The following is a 22,203-nucleotide window of genomic DNA, read 5'->3' as shown; positions in this document are numbered from 1 at the left end:
AAAATATGGGAAGACCTACCCTACATAATGTGGTCTGACCTCTAAGGCTCTTTCAGGGCCAATCTCTATTCACCTTGCCTCACTCTTCTCATCATGTTTGCTTTCTTTCACCTTCTCAAATGCGTTAAACTCCCTCCTGCCCTGGGGCCTTCAAGCCAGGCTATTCTATTAATCCTACCCCACCCTTCCTCTAACTCATTCAAAATTTAACTATCACTTTTCAGGGAAAACCAACCATACCTACTCATCCAGATAAAATGAAGTCTTCTTGTTATACCCTCTCCTAGCACTCTGTACTTTTCTATCATCATCATATTTGCTTAAAGAAATTAAGCATATTTTTTAAAGAAATAAAACGTTAAAGACACAGCTAATTGTTCCCCCTGTATCCATTCCCCTTCCTCCCACAGGTAAGCTTTACTGGAGACTGGTGTGCATGTTCTTACACTTTAACTACATCCTTATTTGTCTCATAAAGTCTGTTATTGGTGTATAAAAACGGTGTCATATGGTATATGCCATTTCATCTAAGTTAAAATGAACTAGATCTACATGTATCAGTATGAACAAATCTCTTATCATTTTAATTATTTTAGTAATTATTTATTCAATATCTGCATCCTCTTCTAGATTGTAAACACCAAGGGCTGGATTATACTTGTCTCATTAACCACTGCATATCCTAAGCACTTTGCAGTGTCTGGCACATAATAGGCAAGAAATAAATATTGTTTGAATGAAGAACTAATTAGTGAATCAATAACGAATAGGATAATACTAAGGTTAATCTACATAAAATCTGAACTACTCCATCAAATTGGCTAAATATCTTGAATTAATTGTTTGTGTGCTGTTTAAACAAAACTAATGAAATACTGAGGGATAATTGATTCTTAGTAAAAAGAAAGGAAAAATAATTTAAAGTTTATACAATTTCATTTATATATAGGGATCTAATCTTGGTCATTGGTGAGGACCTATATATAGTATCAAAAATGAAGAGGAGAAAACATACACAAGAGGAAAACAAAACTCCTGGTATACAGAAGAGATGAAAAACTGGTACTAAGTAAAACAGGAACTAATAATATTGAAACGGAAACCTAGAAAACAAGAAACCAGAAAGTCCTGGCCACTTTCCTATAGCCACATAAGTGGGAAAGCATCTTCATAGAAAGAATGAACTATCCGACCACTCTTCTACCATACTACATTATTACAATAGCAATACTCGAAAAAAACAAGAACAATTTAATTGGAAAATCGGTACATATACTGCCAACTTGCTAGAGTAAGGGCACCGGAATAGGTAGAAGTTATTTTTTAATACACTTTAATAACAGAATTGTGTGTCTTTTTCATAATCCAGGATACATGGCATATTTTTGTGATTTTGCTTATATTTAACATTGTCTTTACACTCAAAATCAAACATATACCAGGACAACTGTAAATGGCTTTAGATGAGGATAGAAAATTTCATCTTTTCATCACTGAGTCATTCTAGTTTTGCTGGTTTCCAAGAAAAATTTTATCCTAAAAACAAGTGCAGATGTAAACAAAGATATATTCATTTTTTGGATAATAAAACTCCAGATCATAGAACTGTTATATATAAATAGGATTAATGAAAACTCCTACTTTGAGCTCTATAAAAAGCTCTAAAGAGTCAGGGTTTACGAAGGTTTTAATAAATTGAGTCTAGCTGATAGACATTTAGAGGCAACAAACAAAAGCATTTAAAAATGCGTCTTCTAAAATAAGACTTGAGTTATAATAAACATCAGCTTTTAGTGCCACCATACTAATCTATATTTATATTGAACCCTGTAGGAATATACAAGAAAATTTTTTAAGTAATGAAAAGCACTTGTATCTACAAGAGAGCTAAGCTAAGAAATGATTTTAATGGTAAGATTTAGGGCTGACTTTAACTTCTGCAGTCAAGTAATATTGGACTTAATTCTCCCACTTAGATCAACACTTTACAACAGAAATGTGATCACGTCAGATCCTGTCTGCTGAAAGCCCCCGAATGGTTTCCCATCACACCTAATTTTCAGCAAAAGGATCTTTGGAGATAAGAATTTCTTTTCTGAGTGAAATAACATATGTATGTACAAAGTCATAGGATGCTGGTGATATGGGATGAGATATTGCCTGCATTATATAAGTTATAGTGAAAAATGAAATTGTCACAGGTTAATCTGTTTAATGTGAAATTTCCCTGAATTCTTGGTCTATCAAGGCACTTTGAAATTGTTACTGTCCTTAAATTTTCATGGACTATCACAACTTATATTAACAAGGAGACATAAGTTGCTCCAGTTCCATTTTACAATGGGAAACAGTACAGTCTATGATCAATCAAGAATATGGGCTCTGGAACCAAAACTGCTTGAGTGCAAACACTGGTTCTATCCACCTAAAAGCTATGTGACCTTAGGGAACTTACAAGACCTATATAAATCTATAGAGATAATAATAGTGCCTACTTTATAGACTTTATGAGGATTAAAAAATTCTCAAAACATGCTTTGCACTTATGGTTGACCCACAGTAAGTCACAATAAGTGCTAGTTACCAATGATCCTAAAAGCCATGCTATTCAAAGTTTGATGTTACTAGGCTTCTCCCGATGGTGTACTGTGCATGCCCTGCTGCCAGAGTTGACTGAAATTGTTGACACTGGAAGCAAAAGGGGAAATCTACAGAAAACCACAGGATCTTCTATGTTAGCAAACTGGACTGCCTGGGCAAACCCAGATGACCTGGGGTTAGACCCACACCTTTGAGGACTGATCACTAGTTCCAGCCTGCACGCTGCTGAGCTTCCCGTGGTAAGGGACTGACCAAGGAACTCGAGACTTCCAAGGTCTTTGGGCACAGGCAATAGGCATGGATGGGACATTCTTCTCCATTTTAAGCCACGGCCAATTTTAGGTATGTATAGTAATTTCAAACCCGTGATTAAGACTGTTTACGGATTAACTGTTATGGTTACTGTCCTATGATAGAATGAACGAGAATGGTACATTTTCTTGAGGCCAATTTTACTCAGACTCTGAAAAAGGAACAGTTTAGTCACAGAACTGGTAAATACTATGTTTTAAAAATATTAAAACAGGAATTATGGAATAGAACAAAATTTACATGGATTTTTAAGGTAGAAAACAAAACTCAGAAGTTGCATGCCTATGGGTATATCACATTGGGCTACCTACCCAGATCCTATGCCCAACTGTCCAGCACTCAGTGATGCTATTTAAGTCCAAAAACACTAAGGTAAACCAAAAGCTTCAATAAATTAAGAACTTTTGCAGAAGATCCAAAATTCTTAACTAACACAAAATTCTAAGCCTTACAGTGGCAGTGAATGAGAGTTTTTGCAAAGCAAAACCTACAAAACACAATATGCAAATAGAGCAGCAACTCTCTATCCAGAGCCCCTAAGTACAAGGTAAATGCACTAACACTTGAGTAAGTAGATCATTACCTGACAAAGCCCAACATGTAAGGGATAACAAATAAACAGTGCTGGTTCTATGGCAGGCATATACGGTGGATGTAAAATAAAATTGCACAACAGAGACAAAATAAATATTAGTGCCTTTCAAGTGTTTATTACTCGGCTAAAAATATAGCAAACTAGTTTTCTTTCTCCTTTTGTTTACCTTCACAAACAGGTAAATAGAAAGTTAAGCTCTACTTCCCCTCCTCCTTAAAACCATTCTCTAAAGTTTCTCTTTCAGGTAAAAAGAAGAGACATTAAGGCAGGAATATTTTATTGTTACGATTAAAGAGGGTTAATAATATTAGTCACCATAGAATTTTAACAAAATCACTTGTCTTGTAATTTCAAGAGATGTCAATGAAGTTTCATTGTGCAGAAAATGTAACAATTATTCATCTCAATTCAAAATGGAAACAGTATTATTTAGTTCATTTACTTAAATTATAAATCTTGTGCATAGACCTGGACCCACAGATGCATGTAGTCCAAGTTGAATGTAAAATAATAAGTTATCGGACATAAGCTATATTATTATTGAAAAAAATGAAGTTTGGACTTTCACACTTACGGGTTTTTTTTTTAACTTGTAAAAGAAAATAAAACTAGAATGGCAAATGCCAACAATATTAAAAGATTTGGAAATGACTTGGTAATAAGAAGATCTGAAACTGAAAACCCATTTTATCAGCAACTTTGATATAATTTTTAAAATTACCTTATTTTCAGCCAAAAATGAATTATGATAGAAAAGGATGAAAAAAATATATACTTGAAATTAATATAGTTTGAGTTTTTCAATTAGGATCTTTGAGTGACTGTGAGAAAGAACAAAACAAAAGACTTTAATGGAGTTCAATTAATAATTTATACCATGGCTTTATACAACCATCATTAATCTCATTTAATGGAAGAAAGTCAAGACTTAAGTTTTATGTTATCCTCTCAAACAATTTTTAATTGCCCCTTAGTGATGATTTGTGAAAGGCACATACAAAAACAATGAAAACTAGTAATTCTAACCTAAAGAAAAGGTTAACAAGAGGCTAAAGATCATGATTTTACTTTGGATTTTACAATGGAATGGTCCAAATATGAAGTTATACTTGTGTAATTGGTGCTAATACTTCAGCATCATTTTATAATTTTAATAGGTATAATGTGAAAGCAAGTAGAGTTTATATTGAATAAGAGCCAGTCTCTTAAAAGTTAAGGCTGTCACCTATATAAACTTGTGGAGTGAAGACCTACCTAGGGAAGTTTAAATTTTGAGAATTAGGAGAGCAGAGTAACAATATTTAAATTTTAACATTTATAAGTCAAGAAAGGCTTTAAAAAATTAATGCATTTCAAGAACAGCAATATACATTTCCTTCATAAATAAAAAATAAAAATCCTAGAACTATGAAACATAGATTGGTACTTAGGACAATACACACAATCGGGCAATAAACAGACAAATGAGGAGCCTCGTTCTGAAGCCACTCACAGATCCAAATATCTAAAATAAAAACAAGGGAAGTAGCTAGATATTTTGCATGGCATGTGCTGGGAAAAGCTAAGGTACAAAGGAAAAAAAAATTTTTTTTTTTAGAAAACGTTTAGAACTCCAATAACCTCTGCTTATTTAAAATCTTTTTACTTATATATTTAACCTAACTGGAAAAGAATTTATTTTAAAAAGCCAATGGTACATTTATTTTTAGAGTGACATTTCTCCTACTTTCTTTCAAAGGTTCAAGGGTAATGTTTTATTTTTAGAACTACTGTGTAATTGTAACATTCACTTCTGACTTTACTAGTCTTTATAAACTGTGGCATATGACTGTTTACTAGAAAAATAAAATTAAATAGTTTTAATAAATGCTGATGGGACAGTCTGCCAAATAACTTAGTCATGTTAATTACTGCCAATTATGCTTCCCATTAAAAATAACCAACCAACAAACAAAAGGTTGTCCCAACAAAACATAAAACAGACCAACCCCATCAAAAAAGAACAAAAAAAAATTTAAATGTGTTAATTGAGAAAGCAAGGTGCTAAGAAACCCAGAAAAGCGGGCTGGGTAGAGTGGGAGTTTGCGCAGATAACCTTTAAGATTACTTTAAAACTCAATTATATGATTCTAATAAATTACAAGATTATGGTAAATGAAAGAACATCAGAGATCTAGAAAGGTTGAACTATGTTTTAAAAATAAAACAAATTCGTCAGCTGTTTACAGAATGTGAATTAAAATTATAACTCAGGGTTCCAAGTGGAATTGCTGGGCAGAGGAGATTTTCATTATATAAACAAAAATCACCAGAAATGTAACATGAAAACAAAAGTTTAAAACTATTTCGGGTAAAAAATTTTTCCTTTCAAAAAGCTAAACCTTCTAGATAGATAATTTCAATCATCTGAGGTATCAGGATTGAAAGCATTTCAGCAAGGTAAGTACTTAATGGAAAAAAAAAATCATTATTTTTAGTAATATATGCCCAGAAAAATCATGTGCTCAGATATTAAAATTTGGCTTAAAAATAAATATACCAAATTGTTCCTTACCATTGTGATTTTAACTAAAATATTTCCAAATTAGTAAATGAGATTTAAAGTTAAAAGTCTAATAACAGTGTTATGAGATCAACCGCCAGAATGTGTCATTTCATTACTCTTTCCTGTGAGCCTCCATACTGGACTGCTTATAGAGTTCATCACAGCTCTTGGCACCAAGGATCTTAACTTGTTCATTTTTTTATCTAACCAATACATAACAGTTCTCAGTAACACGTTTTGTAATTTATGCAAAAGATACCACAGACACCACCAAAAAAGCAATGCATCCAAGTGCTAATTAGAATCCTATTCATTTCAGTTAAAGGTTAATGGATTAGGAAGCTATTATAAAAGTTTTAATCAACATAGGCTTTACACATTTTGCATATCTTAAAAATCTCTATATAGCTACAATTTATAAAAATTACTCAAGTGGATCTATATTCTACAAAACAGAAATGGTAAATAAAGTCAACCTTGAAATAAATTTCCTTCCTTTCATTTGCTCCCAAAATATAAATAGAAAAGAATGTTTTTTAAGACCATAGTAACAGAATCACTTCATTAGATAAAAATCTATGATGTCTACTTAACATCTTCCGTTTAAAAAATAAGTACCTTTTCTATCACTATTTAAGAAATTAAGGACTCTAAGAAACATCAAGTTTTGCCAGCTCTGTTTTACGTTGGATAGATTTTGCCCTAGGTGCCCTTACAGTAGTTGTAAAAACAGAAGTCCAGACTAAGATGGTGTAATTTCTAAGTTTCTTCAACTCATGTGCATTGCATGGTATTCACATTAATAAACTACTTGTGAGGCGGGCAGAGTGAGAAGAGGGATAAAAGAACCTCTCCCAGTACAAGTAAATTCCTTCTATTTCTGAGCAGTGTAAGAAACAAACATTTTAACTGTGTTACAATTTGAAATAAAAGAAAACCGGTTGAACTTGACATGCCTGAATGTTATATTCATGTGTAATTTTGCCGTTGAACTTCATGACAGAGAACGGACTAAGGTAAAGTCTATTATGAATAAATCTAAGTGAAAATCTGAGGGATGGGCCATGATGCAGCATCATAACAAGCTGGTTTTATTACACAATGTAAATATTATATGTAATATAAAATGGTAAAGAAAGAATTAAGCAGAAATCATGTTTCTTTTTTTAAAAACATATTCTAGCATTTTCAAGACCATCTAAGAGAAAAACCAAAAGTTTTACAAATGAATAGTAAAGCAAATCGTAATTTTTTTGGAATAAAACTATTTCAGAAACTATTCAAACTGAGAAGTACATTATTTAAGTTGAATACAATCCTTCTATAGAATAAATTTTGGAAACTGCTTTAAAGCAGTTTCAACTTTCACATCAAATCTGATGTTCTTGCTTTCCCTTCTGTGGCGTTCCCCAATATTGTTCCTTTACCCTGACAGTGCTGACAGTGAATGGGAGTAACAACAGAAACCACAAATCTTTCAAGTTAAATTGTTAAGTAAAATATGTTATATTTTATAAATTCTGGGGCAGCAAAAATGTTAGGAGTTCTTTATGACAAAACTTGGAATAGGAATAGATCAACAAACCATTTATACATAACATACTATGTGGAAAGAATTGCTGCTATTTTCAGAATATGGATGGATGGACAGACAGACATATATATAGATAGTTATACACACAAACACATACACATACAACACATGCACATTATATGTAAACCATCAAAATACATACTGACATACCAGTATATATCAGTGGTTCTTTCCACATCCATCCATGCCTATGAAACTATGTTCTAAGACCCAGATCCCCAAGCTCTTTGCGTTACCTCTCCCTTTGCTTCAAATGGGTTATAAACAACAACAAAAAAACCCCAAATATATCTTTAAAAGCAAGTGATCATAAACTGATACATATTGAATATACCATGACACTGGAACTCCTTATTTACTAGTCCCAAAAGAACTTAATGAAAAAAATCCCATAGATAAATATGAATTCCTGTAAACAAGGGTATTTCCCTTTCAAATAGTTTTAAAATTTCTACATATTTGGGATGTCTTCTCTGGAGATGAATAGCAGATTTAATCAGAAAAATTTTTACTGTATTTGACCTACAATGCATGAACCCTCATTATAATTTGAACCAAGGTGTGGAAATATACGAAGTTCCTTCTGAAAATCAAATTCCTTAAAAAGTAGTTAAGGTACATTTCTATATTATAGCTATTCCACTGACTATAAATTCTACTGAAACTGACAGTTCTATTCTAAAGCAACATTATGATCTCTTCATTCGATTTAGCAGTATGTTTTTCCTACTCTAGACAGCAACACATAAAACAACAGTTACATAGTGATTAACATGTGATATTCTTCCTCAGAAAGCAGAAAGAACCTGCAAATAGGGCAGTGTTTTTAAGTTGTCGAATGGAAAAACAACAAAAAAATTGGGAGAAAAGTCTTTATTCAAATACTTCTAGTACAACCAATAGGAAAACATCCTCCCCCCAAAAAACCCCACCAACACTATACTGAGTTAAAAAAAAAAAAAAAGAATCAAATGAAGCCCCTTTGAGTATTTCTAGTTTCTCTTCATAGCAGCCTCAGAATTAATTAAAAATATAAAGCATTTTAATAGTATCTTCATAAAGAATGTTTTTTAAGTTAAAATTCCAACTATTTGTTGTACTTAAAATGCTGGAGTTGCTTTCATAAAAAAAAAAAAAACAAAATCGGCTTAAAATAAATTTATTGTACAATACAAAAAGTAGGCATACTGGAAAATAAAAGGTACATTATTAAATATACAAAGCAAATGAAAGAAAGCTAAATAACACAAACGTTTTCATCCAAACACTAAGATAAAATGCACAACATTTATGCTAAAAATAAAGTATTTCAGGAAGGATATGCATTTCAAATGAAATGTTAACGATGGAAAAAAAAAGAAAAACAAATATGCTAACTTCTAAATGCTTGAATATCAAGAATCAGTAATGGCATGAAACATTAAAATCGACAACACTGGGTACTTTTCAAGAACTTTATTTGAAAAGGTATTAAAAATGCTGAAGGAATTAAAATAATGTCCTTAAATCTGGCAAAGATTTTCCTTTTTTTCTTTCTAAAGTAAAGTTTGAGGGCCTATTCACAATATCTTCCCCCTTCTTCCATTTATACGTTCCTACAAAAATTTCTGGATGCTCATCCTTCACAAGATTCTATACACACAGTAGCTTGGATAACCCTATTTCATTGATAAGTGTGCATTTAAGCCTTACCAACATAGTAATAAGTGCCACAAATTATCATGATTTTGAAATCTATACAAATATGAACACAAAATGAAACATCAACATTTCATTTTATAAACTAAAACCAACTTCAAGTGAAACAGTAAAATGTAACAATTTAGAGCATAGGGGGAAAAATAAAGACTTTTTTGCAAACTACCAATTAAGGCATTCAGTTCTCCAAACCACAAATGACTCTAGTGAAACTAATACAAATGACACTGTCCAAAGGTGTAGCGAGGCAAGGCCTTCAGACACACCACTCTCCTGTAAATGGCCAAACCAGAAGCATCCAGCAGTTAGGACATGCATCTGTACCTTAGAGGAACATTCAAATAACCGTGAAATCCTCTAAAACGTAATATGTAATTATTTAAATATATAAAAGTTTAATACTTAAGTTGGCCCAAAAGGCTTTCAACCAACACCTTTGGGAGGGAACTTCTTTTCGTAATATCTTAGTTCCCAACCTCAAGACATCACATGGTCAGGATCTTCTATATCTATATCTGCACTAGTATCTAAATTACCCAGTGAAATATTTTTTGCTACACTATATTTACTTACACAGACTTTACCCTACCACATATATGCCATGACACTAAGAAACTGCATATCAAGTTCTCCTTCTAGACCCCACCCACGACCCCTCCATATAAGTTCAAAATCAATTAACAAAAAAACACCTTGAAGCTGTGGGGAACTGTGGGGAGAACTGAAGAGGTATATGGAGGAAGGAAGAAGTGTGAATAGGTCCTAAGAATTTTACAATCACTTTGCCAAGACAGACTTTAAACATTGTGAATTATCTGAAATCAAGTTGTGTAGAATCTATAGTCCTTCTCTAAAAAACAAGTTTTGATTCTCAATATTGCATTTTTATAACCAAACAAAAGGATTCAGATCTAACAGATATTTTAGTAGCATACTTACTACCTTCAGAATGAATTCATTTCCTAAGTACTCTAAAAGAGTTCAAATAGAACAAACTATGAGTTATTATAATTTATCATAAAAGATTCATTAGCATTTGTGAAATTATTAGGATAATAAAAATATTAAAAACTAAAAACCAAGATTAATCATTCATACTTAAATATAGCACAGAAAAAGTTACGTGGATAGTAACGAAAATAAAATTGTTCAGGTAAACATTTCACTTGAAGACACTCACTGTCACTCCTTCTGAGTAACCATTATAGCTTTTTAACAATAAAACATGTCATTATCTTACATCTGAAATTCTTTGGCTGGAATGTTTGAATAACATAAGACACTCCTGTACATGACAATTCTGACAGAACATAGGAGCTGCCAAGTGAAACAGCAACGACACGACGTATTCTAAAGTGTCTGATAAAATTTAAAATGAATTTTTAAAAATTTAAAGCCAATCACTAAAAATGGCATAAAATGTAAACTTAAGGTATTTTTATAATCTACTGCTATATTAAATAATTTGGGATTCATTACTTTGCCTTTTTAGTTTTATAATGAGCATAGAAATACTTTCTATTGCCACTACAGACATCATGTCACTTTTAAAATTGGAAAAGAAAAAAGAAACTGTAATGAAGCTTATCAGTTCAAATGTGTGGGTTTTAGAACGAAGAAACTACAAATTTCTGTTACTATTTTAAAATGGGAATCTGACTATATAGTTAAAATTTTAATTATACCAAGAAAAATTTTAAAGAAATTTTTCCTTTTTGCATTTTTAAAAATAAAGCAAATTTGCTTAAAGAATGACAAATCCACTTTTTAATCTATTATCTTTATACAAAGATTAAAAGAAAAAAAAGCTTTATGGTTCCAGCACTCAAGGTTGAGAACACAAAAAACTCAAATAAATATTTATAGTAGGCAAAAAAGCTAAAGGTGTTTGAAAGGTTATATGAAGAACATTCTGAAACTAGAACCCATTTCTTTAGCTTTTCTCTCCCAGACTTTCCATTCTATAAACTACAGTTGTAGAGATGTCCTCATTTGACTCAGGTGACACTTTTTTCCATACTGTCTCTTTTAAAGCAAGTTCTTGTTGGAGACTTTCATAGTCCAATGGTCCAAAGGAATGCTAGTTGTTCAAGCAACATACATAATTTATTAGTGCACTTGAGTGAAGAAAGGTCCAAGCTATAAAACGGCATTTTTCAATGAATGTTATTAAAATCTGTTAACATTTTCACCCACCACCATCTGATGTTTTGCTCCATGTTACTCATGTTGATTCCCATGGAAGTTTCTATTCTGTCGGCTTTGCATAATTCTCATATATTATTAGAAGTTACTTTGATTGGAATTAATGATAGGAAAATAGACTTAGTATGTATTAAAAATATTTTCTACTTACTAGTGCTTCACATTAGCTTCAAGTCTAATTAGGTAATTTTACTATAAACATTTTCCATATGGGATGCAAAGAAATTTAATTAAAACTCAAAACAAGTCCCTTGGTCCAGTCAACAACTATGAAGATAAAGAAATCTTATCCGTGAAATTTAAGTCCTGACTCTTAATACTAGCTCTAAAAAAAGGAGTATATATGTGCAATAATATGAAGCCAAACACACTGATAATAAACAAATATTACTTTAAAATAAGAACACCAGGAATATTGCATTAAACACTTTTTACAGAAAAATATTTCATCTATACTGGCCTATAAAACTTATTATGAGGCTTTGTAAGGTCTTTCACTAATACTATAATCCCTTTTCACTTACATATCCATCCACATCAAAATACACTTCAAGACTATAACTGACAAATATTAAGAGTAAAAACAAGGCTTTCTTTTTATAGTATGTAGCACTTTCCAATGTATCTTCTTTCAAAAGAATCAATTCTTAAAAATATTCTTAGAACAGCATAAAAATGGGGCTGAGGGGAGAACTCCGCTGCTAGGCTAACCAGTTAGTTTCAATTTAAATAAAACAGCAGTATTTAATATCTATGTACTACTGGTCTAGGATGAAAATGTCAAAAGTTTGTTTACACTAATTTGTTATTAGCAAAGATATGAGGCCACTAACAATTAAACTAAGTTTTATTTAAACAGATGAATCTCATTTTCTCTTTCTTAAAAAAAATTACATAATCTAAATAAGAATTTTGCTTACCCTTTGATCACCACCTTCTCTTCGAGGATCAAGTTTTTTTGCAAAGTGTCTCAAATTATCATAGTTATGGAAATTACACAGAGAAACAAGATCCTGTAAATAAAGAGAACAAGTATAAGAAATTGGCTATTCACTGGCTATTTTTTTTTCATATTTTAATTATACTGTTCAACCTAACTACTTATCTCATGGAAAGCACCACTGCAAGTTAATAAAGCAGGATAATGCAGCAAGAAAAGGACTGAAGTCAGATTGAGAAGATATGAATACAAATTTTGAGAACACTGCTTACTAACATGACCCTAGGGCTCAGCCACTCAAACCATTTAACTTTCATTTCCTACGAAATGGGCATTATAACGGCCACATGAAAGAATTCTTCTATCAAATAACCATGCAACACCACAAAATATAAATAAATACTCTGTTTACAATCTATTATAATCTATAAGCAATCCAATGTCATTCTCTAGTTTTTGTAAAATACAAAAAACTGAAAAATAAATTAGAATTTTAATTAAGAAAGTCAGCATAAAATATTATAGTACTCAATGCAGACTCTAGGAAGTAGTAAATGTAAATAAAACCAGAAATTGAAATATTAGCAAGACTTGGGTAACAACATAAAATACTGAACTAGTTGAGTAGTAACAATTCCTCAAAAAAAAAAAAAAGACTTTTAAAGGCAGTCTTTTATGGATAAAGATATTCAACCATGCATAATTAAAGATGATACAATAAAGTATAATAATCTTATGTTGGGTTTTAAATTAGTTCTCCAAGTTTAATATCTTTTGCTGAGCTTTAGGAAACTGAAAACTAATTACAACCATGAAAATTAAAATCTAAGCATCAAACAATTGTAATTTTCTGTGAGAATGATTATATGGGAGCTGTCTGGCAGAGCCAATCTGAAGCTGCTCTATGAGTACTTCCATGGCTACCCAGTAACCGGCAGACAGGCAGGCAGAGAGCCAACAATAAATAAATTGTAAAAAAATAGAATCACTGGATGGCTCAACTTATATGATCATTATTTTCCTTAAGAAAATATGCTTACGTGACAGAAGTGAATTCCCTTAACACTATTGCCCATCTTGTCCAGAGGAGGAGACCAGCACATCATACCCATGACATTGGGGACAACTAAAAGAATGCCCCCAGCAACTCCAGATTTTGCAGGAAGACCAACCTGAAAATAATTTGAAAAAACAGACATTCATGTTAACATTTTAAAATAAGAAAAGTTATGTCCAACAATAAGGGAATTGGTTAAGAAATTATGGTATATATCCATACAGTAGAATTCTAACACTAAAAATGTACTCATCAACATGTTTATAATAGAGTAAATGAAAGTACAGTTATAAAACAGTTAAGATGAATTTAAATAGAAAAAATTTTTGAAAGATATACTCTAAGGAATTAAAGTAGATTACATATAAATTGTGGGGCTATGGATGTTATTTTATTCTTTTTGCATATCTATATTTTTTAATTGTTCTATAATAAGTGTGCATTGCTTTTAAATATGAAAAGTTATTTTCAAAAAAATATTTTACAACTAGAAAACAATGAGTAATTATATCTTCTTAAAAGATTTTCTGTGGTATACTGTCAGAGAAATTATGAGGAATAGAGATAAAGATGGTAATTCAAATTAATCCTCTTTGAAACATTTAAGTTTATTTATTTTTTTTGTGAGGAAGATCAGCCCTGAGCTAACATCCATGCCAATCCTCCTCTTTTTTTTGCTGAGAAAGAGTGGCCCTGGGCTAACATCTGTGCCCATCTTCCTCCGCTTTATATGGGATGCCGCCACAGCATGGCCTGACAAGCGGTGCATCGGTGCACGCCCGGGGTTCTGAACCTGGGCCGCCAACAGCAGAGCCCGTGCACTTAACTGCTATGCCACGGGGCCAGCCCCAAAACATTTAAGTTTACATTATGTAAAACTTGACAATAATTATGATAAAAGACAAAATTAATATCATCAGGGCAGTGTTCATTAATGGCTTACTAACATTCAGACATTGAGTGTCTCTTGCTAGGAGTAATCTTGCATAAAACTAAGCAAAACAAAAAAAAATCACCTGAATGAGATCTCCCAATTTACAGACAACACAAAGGACAATGGAACGGGTGTAATAAGCAAAATCTAGACTGTTGAAAAACTGTACAGGATAGATGACCCAATTTTTCAACCAAAAATAACAAGAAAAAAGAGAGAGGTCAAGGGGGAGACTATAGATTAAAAAAAACATATAAAGGGAGACACAACCAATCACAATGTATGGCCCTTTGCACCCCAAACCACATGAACTATAAAATAATTTACAAGACAATCCAGATAATCTGAACATTGACTAAATATTTTGATGATATTAAAGATTAAAACTTTTTTTTTTTTGGTGAGGAAGATCAGCCCTGAGCTAACATCTGCCAATCCTCCTCTTTGTGCTGAAGAAGACTGGCCCTGGGCTAACATCCATGCCCATCTTCCTCCACTTTATATGGGACGCTGCCACAGCATGGCTTGTCAAGCGGTGCGTCAAGTGTGCGCCTGGGATCCGAACCGGCGAACCCCGGGCCGCCGCAGCGGAGCGTGCGCACTTAACCGCTTGCGCCACTGGGCCGGCCCTAAAACTTTTCTTTTATATGTAATAATGGTGCTGCAAGTTTTTTTGAGTCCTTATCATTTAGAATTACATACTGAACTATGACAAGGGTGGGGGAAGTAGGTGTACAGACAGATGAAACAAGAATGGTCATGTACTGATAATTACTGAAGTTGAGTGATGGGTAACATTAAATGCATCTATTTTTCTATGTTTTAAAATTTTCAAAATAAAAAAAAATTTTTAGGGCATTAGAAGTTGACATAAGCAGAATAACATAAGAAAAGTCCATACATTTCACAAGTGGCAAATGCAGAACAGAGCTTAAAGCAGTGTATTTTTTTTTTTTTTTTAAAGATTTTATTTATTTATTTTTCCCCCAAAGCCCCAGTAGATAGTTGTATGTCGTAGTTGCACATCCATTCTAGTTGCTGTATATGGGACGCGGCCTCAGCATGGCCGGAGAAGCGGTGCGTCGGTGCTTGCCCGGGATCCGAACCCGGGCCGCCAGCAGCGGAGCGCGCGCACTTAACCGCTAAGCCACGGGGCCGGCCCTAAAGCAGTGTATTTTTAAGTTTTAACTTTAACATACTTTAAGCCCTTTAAAACATCTATGGCTGTAACCAAAGACGTTAAACATTACAATTATGCACTCTTTCTCATTATAAGGAATTCTTGAGGCACGTAATCACCATAATGCTAAACATTAACAACTAGAAGAAAGCCTCTACTAACCTTGAACATTGGAATGCCTTAAAAGTAGAAGTGATAAGGTTCTAAAAATTAAACTGCAAGTTCTTAAGAACATCTGGTAGACTTCTTAACTCTATTCTTCATCAATTCTGTAACAAATTAACCTTGAAAACAAGCCTTTCTGTCAAAAATTAATGTACAGCTTTAGACAAAAATTTTAAACTGCATTTTTCACAAGAACCAGTCCAGACTAGTTTCTTGCCAGAGAAAATTAAGATTAAACAGTTACTTACATGGAAAGCAAATTGCCCTGAGAAATCATACATGCCACAGGAATGCATCAAACTCAATGTATTTCGAACTGCCTCAGGGCTCAGTACTCTTTCACCAGAAATTGGGCAGAAACCACCATTAGCCAGTGTCGCAGCCATCACACTGGCTGATTCACAAGTTACTTCAATGGAGCACAGCTAAAAGGAAGAAAAAACTGAATTCTGAAAATTTAGGCCCACATTATTTTTAGTATTTCAGTTGACTTCTCAGATAATCTATTTTATCTAGTATTTCATAGAGATCTGAAATCTTTCTTCCAAAGGGATTATTTTAATATAACAATAATATTCCAAAGATTTTAATTTAAACAAAGTTTTAGCCCCTTTAAGGTTTATCCTAATTTGCCCAGTTATTCAGTCTTTTAATGGCCAAACTAGGATAGGAAGAGCCAGCCCCTAAGCACTAAGATTTGTAATTGCCCCATGTGATATTCACAGTTGCTTAAATATTAATGCTTTCTGTAGGATACACAAACATAATTATTTTTAAATCAACAAGGAAAAAGAAGCCGATATATTTTTAAGATAAAGCAACATACATCAGTATCATGATAGACAGCATCTACATGTGAAATTGCCACTTTAGAAAAAACATGCTAAAACGCCTGACATTTCACCTATAACAAAGCTCAGCATCTCCAATTGGCGACACGCAAAGGACTGAGGGAAGAGAAATCTCAGACAGCTCTAGCCTGGATGCTCTGTGTGCCTAAACCAAAATGTTCCCTTTTCAGCCATTTATTAACATTCAAACATTTGATATTGACTATGGGTGCTGGATATATTACGAAGAATGAAAAATGCAAAGTCCAGGTACACCATAGGATGAAATTTTTGCATTTAAATATAATCAAAAACTAATGGAAATAGTTTACTATACCAAACCTAAATTTACCCATAAAACAAAAAAACAATAAAACACTCTATTTTATTTTTCATTAACAGCAACCAAAACTGGGGGGCAAGTAGAGGAGAAAGAGAAGGTAGGAAGGGGGAAGAAGAAGAAAAGACTGAGTTCTCAACTTACAAACTTTCCTCACTCATACTTCAGGATCTACAAGAGGCACAAAGGAGTTTGGAAATAGCAAGAAGGGAAATTAATTAACTACAGTGAATTAGGAAACTGACTAGGAGCCACTTTTTGACTGACTTGCACTTTTGCCTATTTATACAAAAACCTCTTCCCTATTTTCCCAAAACTAGAGAATCTACTTACTATACTGACCCAGATAGCAAAGATTTATAATAAAGGTGATTTAATCATGAAAGGCTTTCTAAAAGAAATAAGATTTAAATTCCAATGATCATTTCCCAATTTATACTTAATATTAATTGGAATTTTGTTCGTCATAAGGTGATATACTCCTAATTTGACAAATCCCAATTTAAGAGTGCTTTCCTCATACCCTGAGAGATGTTTAATTAGAAGCAGCCCTTCTCCAAAAAAGTAATAGGTAAGGCTTCTATGGCTGTCTCTTGATTTTTGCCCTGAAGTTTAGAAATTTCACAGTAGATTCGTAGCATCTATGCTGTAATAGCCAAAGTTAAATATGTATACCAAAGGATAAGAAAATTTTAACATATGGAAGAAGTTCTTATGGGCTAGGGAAAAAATAACGGCTACTGGATAAGAGCCACTATGACACTGTATTTCATAGAACACTTAATAATCTCAAAGGAATTTCACACATATCATCTCAGGTTATCTACAATGTAATGCAGAAAATTAAGGCAAGCATATGCTACAGATTATGAAACTAGGGCTCAGTAACTGAAATCAGGTCACATGGCTAAAAAGTGGCCAGCTTAGACCTTGATTTTTATATTGATAGCCTGGATTCCCAATTCATAGTTCTTCATGTTGGGCAGATGACAAACTGTGACCTGGACTTCCATCAAAATCTACTTCATTATCAACCTTCCTTATATATTTTTTAAGATTAGTAGAGGTTAAAATTAAAGCACCTTCAAAAGTAAAGACAGGCAAATGTATGGCAGACTAGAAATTAACAATAATTGATTTGTTACTATGTAGCTTATAGACCTATTACTTTATAGACCCATCAGAGGCACTAAAAATATTAAATCTGTAACAAGTGAATTGAAAATATGGGGCGGAGGAGAGGGATCTCCAGAAAGGCTATCTTAAATTGAGTTCTATACCACAGCAGATTAGGTGAGTGGCCCCCTTTCCCACGAATATGGAGAGCTACTCTAACATAGAAGAAAATCTACTATGTGACACTGCAGAAATGAACTAAACAAACTGAGAAACTGTCACTTTAAAATGCTGAATATGAACCCCCTAATAAAGAAACAACTCTTCCAAATAAAATTTAAAAGCTAAGAAGACAGAGATCATTTTATAATAAGGAGAAGCCAATTTCAGGAACTGTACATTATTTCTGACACTTCTTAAATAGAAAGTTTCTACAGAAAAAAATTTTCTCTACTACATTCTGAGGCATGACTTTTTAGGAGACAGAGATATGAGAATGTCTTTCATGAGGACATTTTTTGAGAGTCAGTGGGAAATGTATTTTCTCTTGGCCTAGAGCCAAGATTTCAGAAACATCTATATACTGCAAAATGTGACAAACACATTTATATACACAATTCATATATTAAAGTACATTACCTGGAAGTAGAAGTCTAATATACCAACCATGTCTGTGCCTTCTGGAAAACACTGAAAAAACAGAAAGGCAATTAAAAACATAGGCACATAGGGAAAAAAAATATGCACATAAGTAAAAGATACATGAAGATTAAATTTCAAATGTACATAAATATTTCATTTTGACAACAAAATAGCATATAACCTAGAAAAGGGTATAAACATGAAATAATGAAGAACAATAAAGCAAAATTACATCACATACAGATTTCTAGATACTAGTTTAACTGACAAAAAAACAAGTTACTGGACCAGCCACTTAAAATTTAAAAATCAAGTGTAATCAACAATAGTCAGGCATTACACTTTTGAAAAAATGGGCTAATCCTTAAGCAAAATTTGCAATAATATAACTAGTCAAATATTTGAATACTGCCAGAAACAAACTGATTTAATAATATTAACACTTTGATAACAATAACTCAAGAGTGTTTTGCAAAAACTTCTGCACCTTAAATAGTAATAGGTAGTTGCTTAAAAGCTACTGTTGAGTTCTTAGCATGCATCTTTAAATAAAAGAATTATTTGAAATATAAACAAAAATTTAAAAACCTTTTTTTCTTTTAAGTAATATCCTATTGCAAAATTTCGATCTCCACTTTCTCTTTCAGACTGAAACCTAGAAGAAAAAAAAACATTTGCTCTATTTATTTACTTTCTGTAAAAGTATGATTGTAATGTAGTTTAATTTGTACGGCAAAGTGCAGTATAAAGACCACTGACCCAGGAGTCAAGACTGCTGGCTTCCAGTCCCAGTTCTGTCTGGCTAGCTATGTGGCCTTGGGCAGTCATTTAAATGACAATTCTTTCAGCCTTAATTTTCTCAGCTGTAAAAGGACTGAAATGAACTAGGCCCTTTCTTCCTTCATATTTTGTAAATAAACAAGCTAATTTTAAAGTTATCAAATATTCCACCATTAAAATATACTAAAAAATTGCGGAATCTCTGGCTCCCCCGAAAGTACAATAAATAGTCAATTGCAACTGAGGGAATCCATGGAAATTTCACTGCAAGAGGGTCACTTGAAATGGGCCTTACAGCATTTACTGGATTAACAGATTTCAGGGGGAAGCCTAGATGGTGGCAAATATCATGTAGCATGAACAAAGTCATAAAAGTATTAAAGACAGGACTTCATTGAAGAATGGCCAATATTCTGATATATCTCGGAAATAACGGTTCATGAAGAAGAGTGGCGAAACAGCAAACTAACAAAGGAGACTGGCATCAAATTATTAAGACTGGAAAATGCTAAAAAATGTAATGGCTCCTGATTGTCTACAAAATAAAACTTGAAGGCTTTCAAACGTTACCTTGTCAGATCTACATTTCAGAAGGATAACTCTGACATCAGTTTAGAAAGGGAAAAAAGAAAGGATGAGGGATGTCATTAGGACACTACTATAACAAGAGCTACAGGAAGCCTGAGCTCAGGTAGTGGTGACAGGAATGGAAGGAGAGGTATGATCAAACATGAGAGCAGTTGGGCAAGTCTTCTGACCTGATGGGAAAGAGGATAAACAGGGTGAAGTCTGGTACAAAGCCTACATTTCTAACACAGTCTATGGAAAAAATGGCCATATTAACTGACATGGGGATCCCTACAGCAGAGAGCAGTTTGGGAAGAAATAGATGAGTTTTGATTTAGACAGATTCAATTTGTGGTACATTTGAGAGCTCAACCTACAAGTGTCCAGCAGGCTGCTGATAAAAGAGGAACTGTGGGTGACACTCTTTGTATTTATTGATCATGTGTGGATAGCCCCTTCTAATTGTATATTTTAATATTTCTGTGGTCAGAAAAACAATGTTGGATATGGAAAAGTTCTTGGAAATAAACTGGTCAACTTGCCATACTTTTTAAAAACACATCAACATAGTATAGATAAGAGGACTAACTACTCAGAAATTATCCCAGTGCCTAGCATTTTGTTCATCAAACACCACATCAAGTGCCTATTATCTGCCAGATAACAGGAATACAGAAATGAATTGGAAGACACTCTATCCAGGTCTTAAGAAGGTCAAAGTCTAATGGTGATGACAGGGCAAAGAGAGATACAGAATAAGTTCCATAAAATATGGTAATGTGAGAGCACAGAAGAGAGGTGAGATGAGATTCATGAAAAACTTCATGGAAGATACTTAAGCTGATGAATAAGAGTTGGTAAAGCAGACAACCTCAAAATTTTTGCCCTCTGAAACATGAAGCACAAAGCATCACCTAGTTAATATTCATGCCAAAACTGTTTAAGCTTTATCTAATCACCTATTCAAAACGGGGCCTATCCACTACAGCCCATGCGCCACATCCCGTCTGCTGCCTATTTCCACAAATAAAGGTTTTTGAACACAGCCTCATATTGTCCACGGCAGCTTCCCTACTTAAACGGAGAACTGAGTATTGCATCAGGGACTGTATGGCCCACAAGTCTAAAATATTTACTATCTGGTCCTTCACAGAAAAAGTCAGTTAATTCCTGCTCTATAAAACAATTGGTTGGCACTCTTCAAAATAATCCATTAAGTAAAATTTTAAAAAGCAAGGGTCTAGGGCAGGGGGACTTTTCTATTTTCAAAAGATATAACTGCTGCCAGCCAGGTGGTGCAGAGGTTAAGTGCGTGCACTCTGCTTCGGCGGCCCGGGGTTCGCAGGTTCGGATCCTGTGCACGCACTGACGCACCGCTTGTCAAGCCATGCTGTGGTGGCATCCCATATAAAGTAGTGGAAGATGGGCATGGATGTTAGCCCAGGGCCAATCTTCCTCAGCAAAAAGAGGAGGATTGGCATTGGATGCTAGCTCAGGGCTGATCTTCCTCACAAAAAATAAAGATATAACAAATGTAATGCATGAACCTTGATTAGCTCCTAAAAAAAAAAAGGCCATAAAAGGCATTTAGGGGAGAGTTGGGACATTTACATATTGATTAATATCATGATATTTTAAAATCAATGTTTTTAAGTGTGTTGATGGTATTGTGGTTATGTAGGAAAATGTCCTTATTCTTAGGATACACATGCTGAGTTATTTAAGGGTGAAGTGTCATGATGTCTACAACTTAATTTCAAACAGAACAGGAAAAAACCACCCACATACATGTATATTTACATATATGTACATATACGCATCTGTAGAGATACACATATTTTTAACCGTCCATCTAAAGAGAGAGGTTGAGAAAAAGCAAATGAGACAAAATATTAATCAGAAAATATAAGTGAAAGATATCCAAATATTCATCATTTATTCTTTCAACTTTTGTGCAGACCTGAAAATTTCAAAATAAAAAATTGGGGTAAAAATCAAGTTAGCCAGGCACAGATTAAGAAAGGTAAGACAGGTATTATAGGCAAAGAGAAAACTGAATAATGCCAGTAATTTGAGGTAAACTTGGCGTCCCTTCTAATTTT

At 33.3% G+C, this 22,203-nt stretch overlaps 1 protein-coding gene across 6 annotated transcripts in view; it reads right to left on the bottom strand.

Annotated features, from left to right (window-relative positions):
* Window positions 1-22,203, bottom strand: part of GLS (glutaminase) — an 81,077-nt gene that overhangs the window by 19,926 nt on the left and 38,948 nt on the right. For 4 of the 6 annotated variants that reach the window (XM_087435503.1, XM_087435506.1, XM_087435507.1 and 1 more), the window contains 5 exons: window positions 19,343-19,409; window positions 18,752-18,802; window positions 16,075-16,251; window positions 13,531-13,662; window positions 12,471-12,563 (listed from right to left, as the gene is read on the bottom strand). In XM_087435503.1, coding sequence (XP_087291629.1) covers window positions 12,471-12,563; window positions 13,531-13,662; window positions 16,075-16,251; window positions 18,752-18,802; window positions 19,343-19,409 — 520 coding nt within the window. Of the gene's footprint in view, window positions 1-8,790; window positions 11,485-12,470; window positions 12,564-13,530; window positions 13,663-16,074; window positions 16,252-18,751; window positions 18,803-19,342; window positions 19,410-22,203 lie in introns of those variants that run through there. The other 2 variants (XM_087435504.1, XM_087435505.1) reach the window with 2 other exon arrangements.

This window comes from Ceratotherium simum, chromosome 9, assembly GCF_057802395.1.
Source record: "Ceratotherium simum simum isolate JZ-2026a chromosome 9, ASM5780239v1, whole genome shotgun sequence".
Lineage (NCBI taxonomy): Eukaryota > Metazoa > Chordata > Mammalia > Perissodactyla > Rhinocerotidae > Ceratotherium > Ceratotherium simum.
Note: the sequence above shows the minus strand (reverse complement) of the source record. Positions and strands in the feature narration are given on the sequence as shown.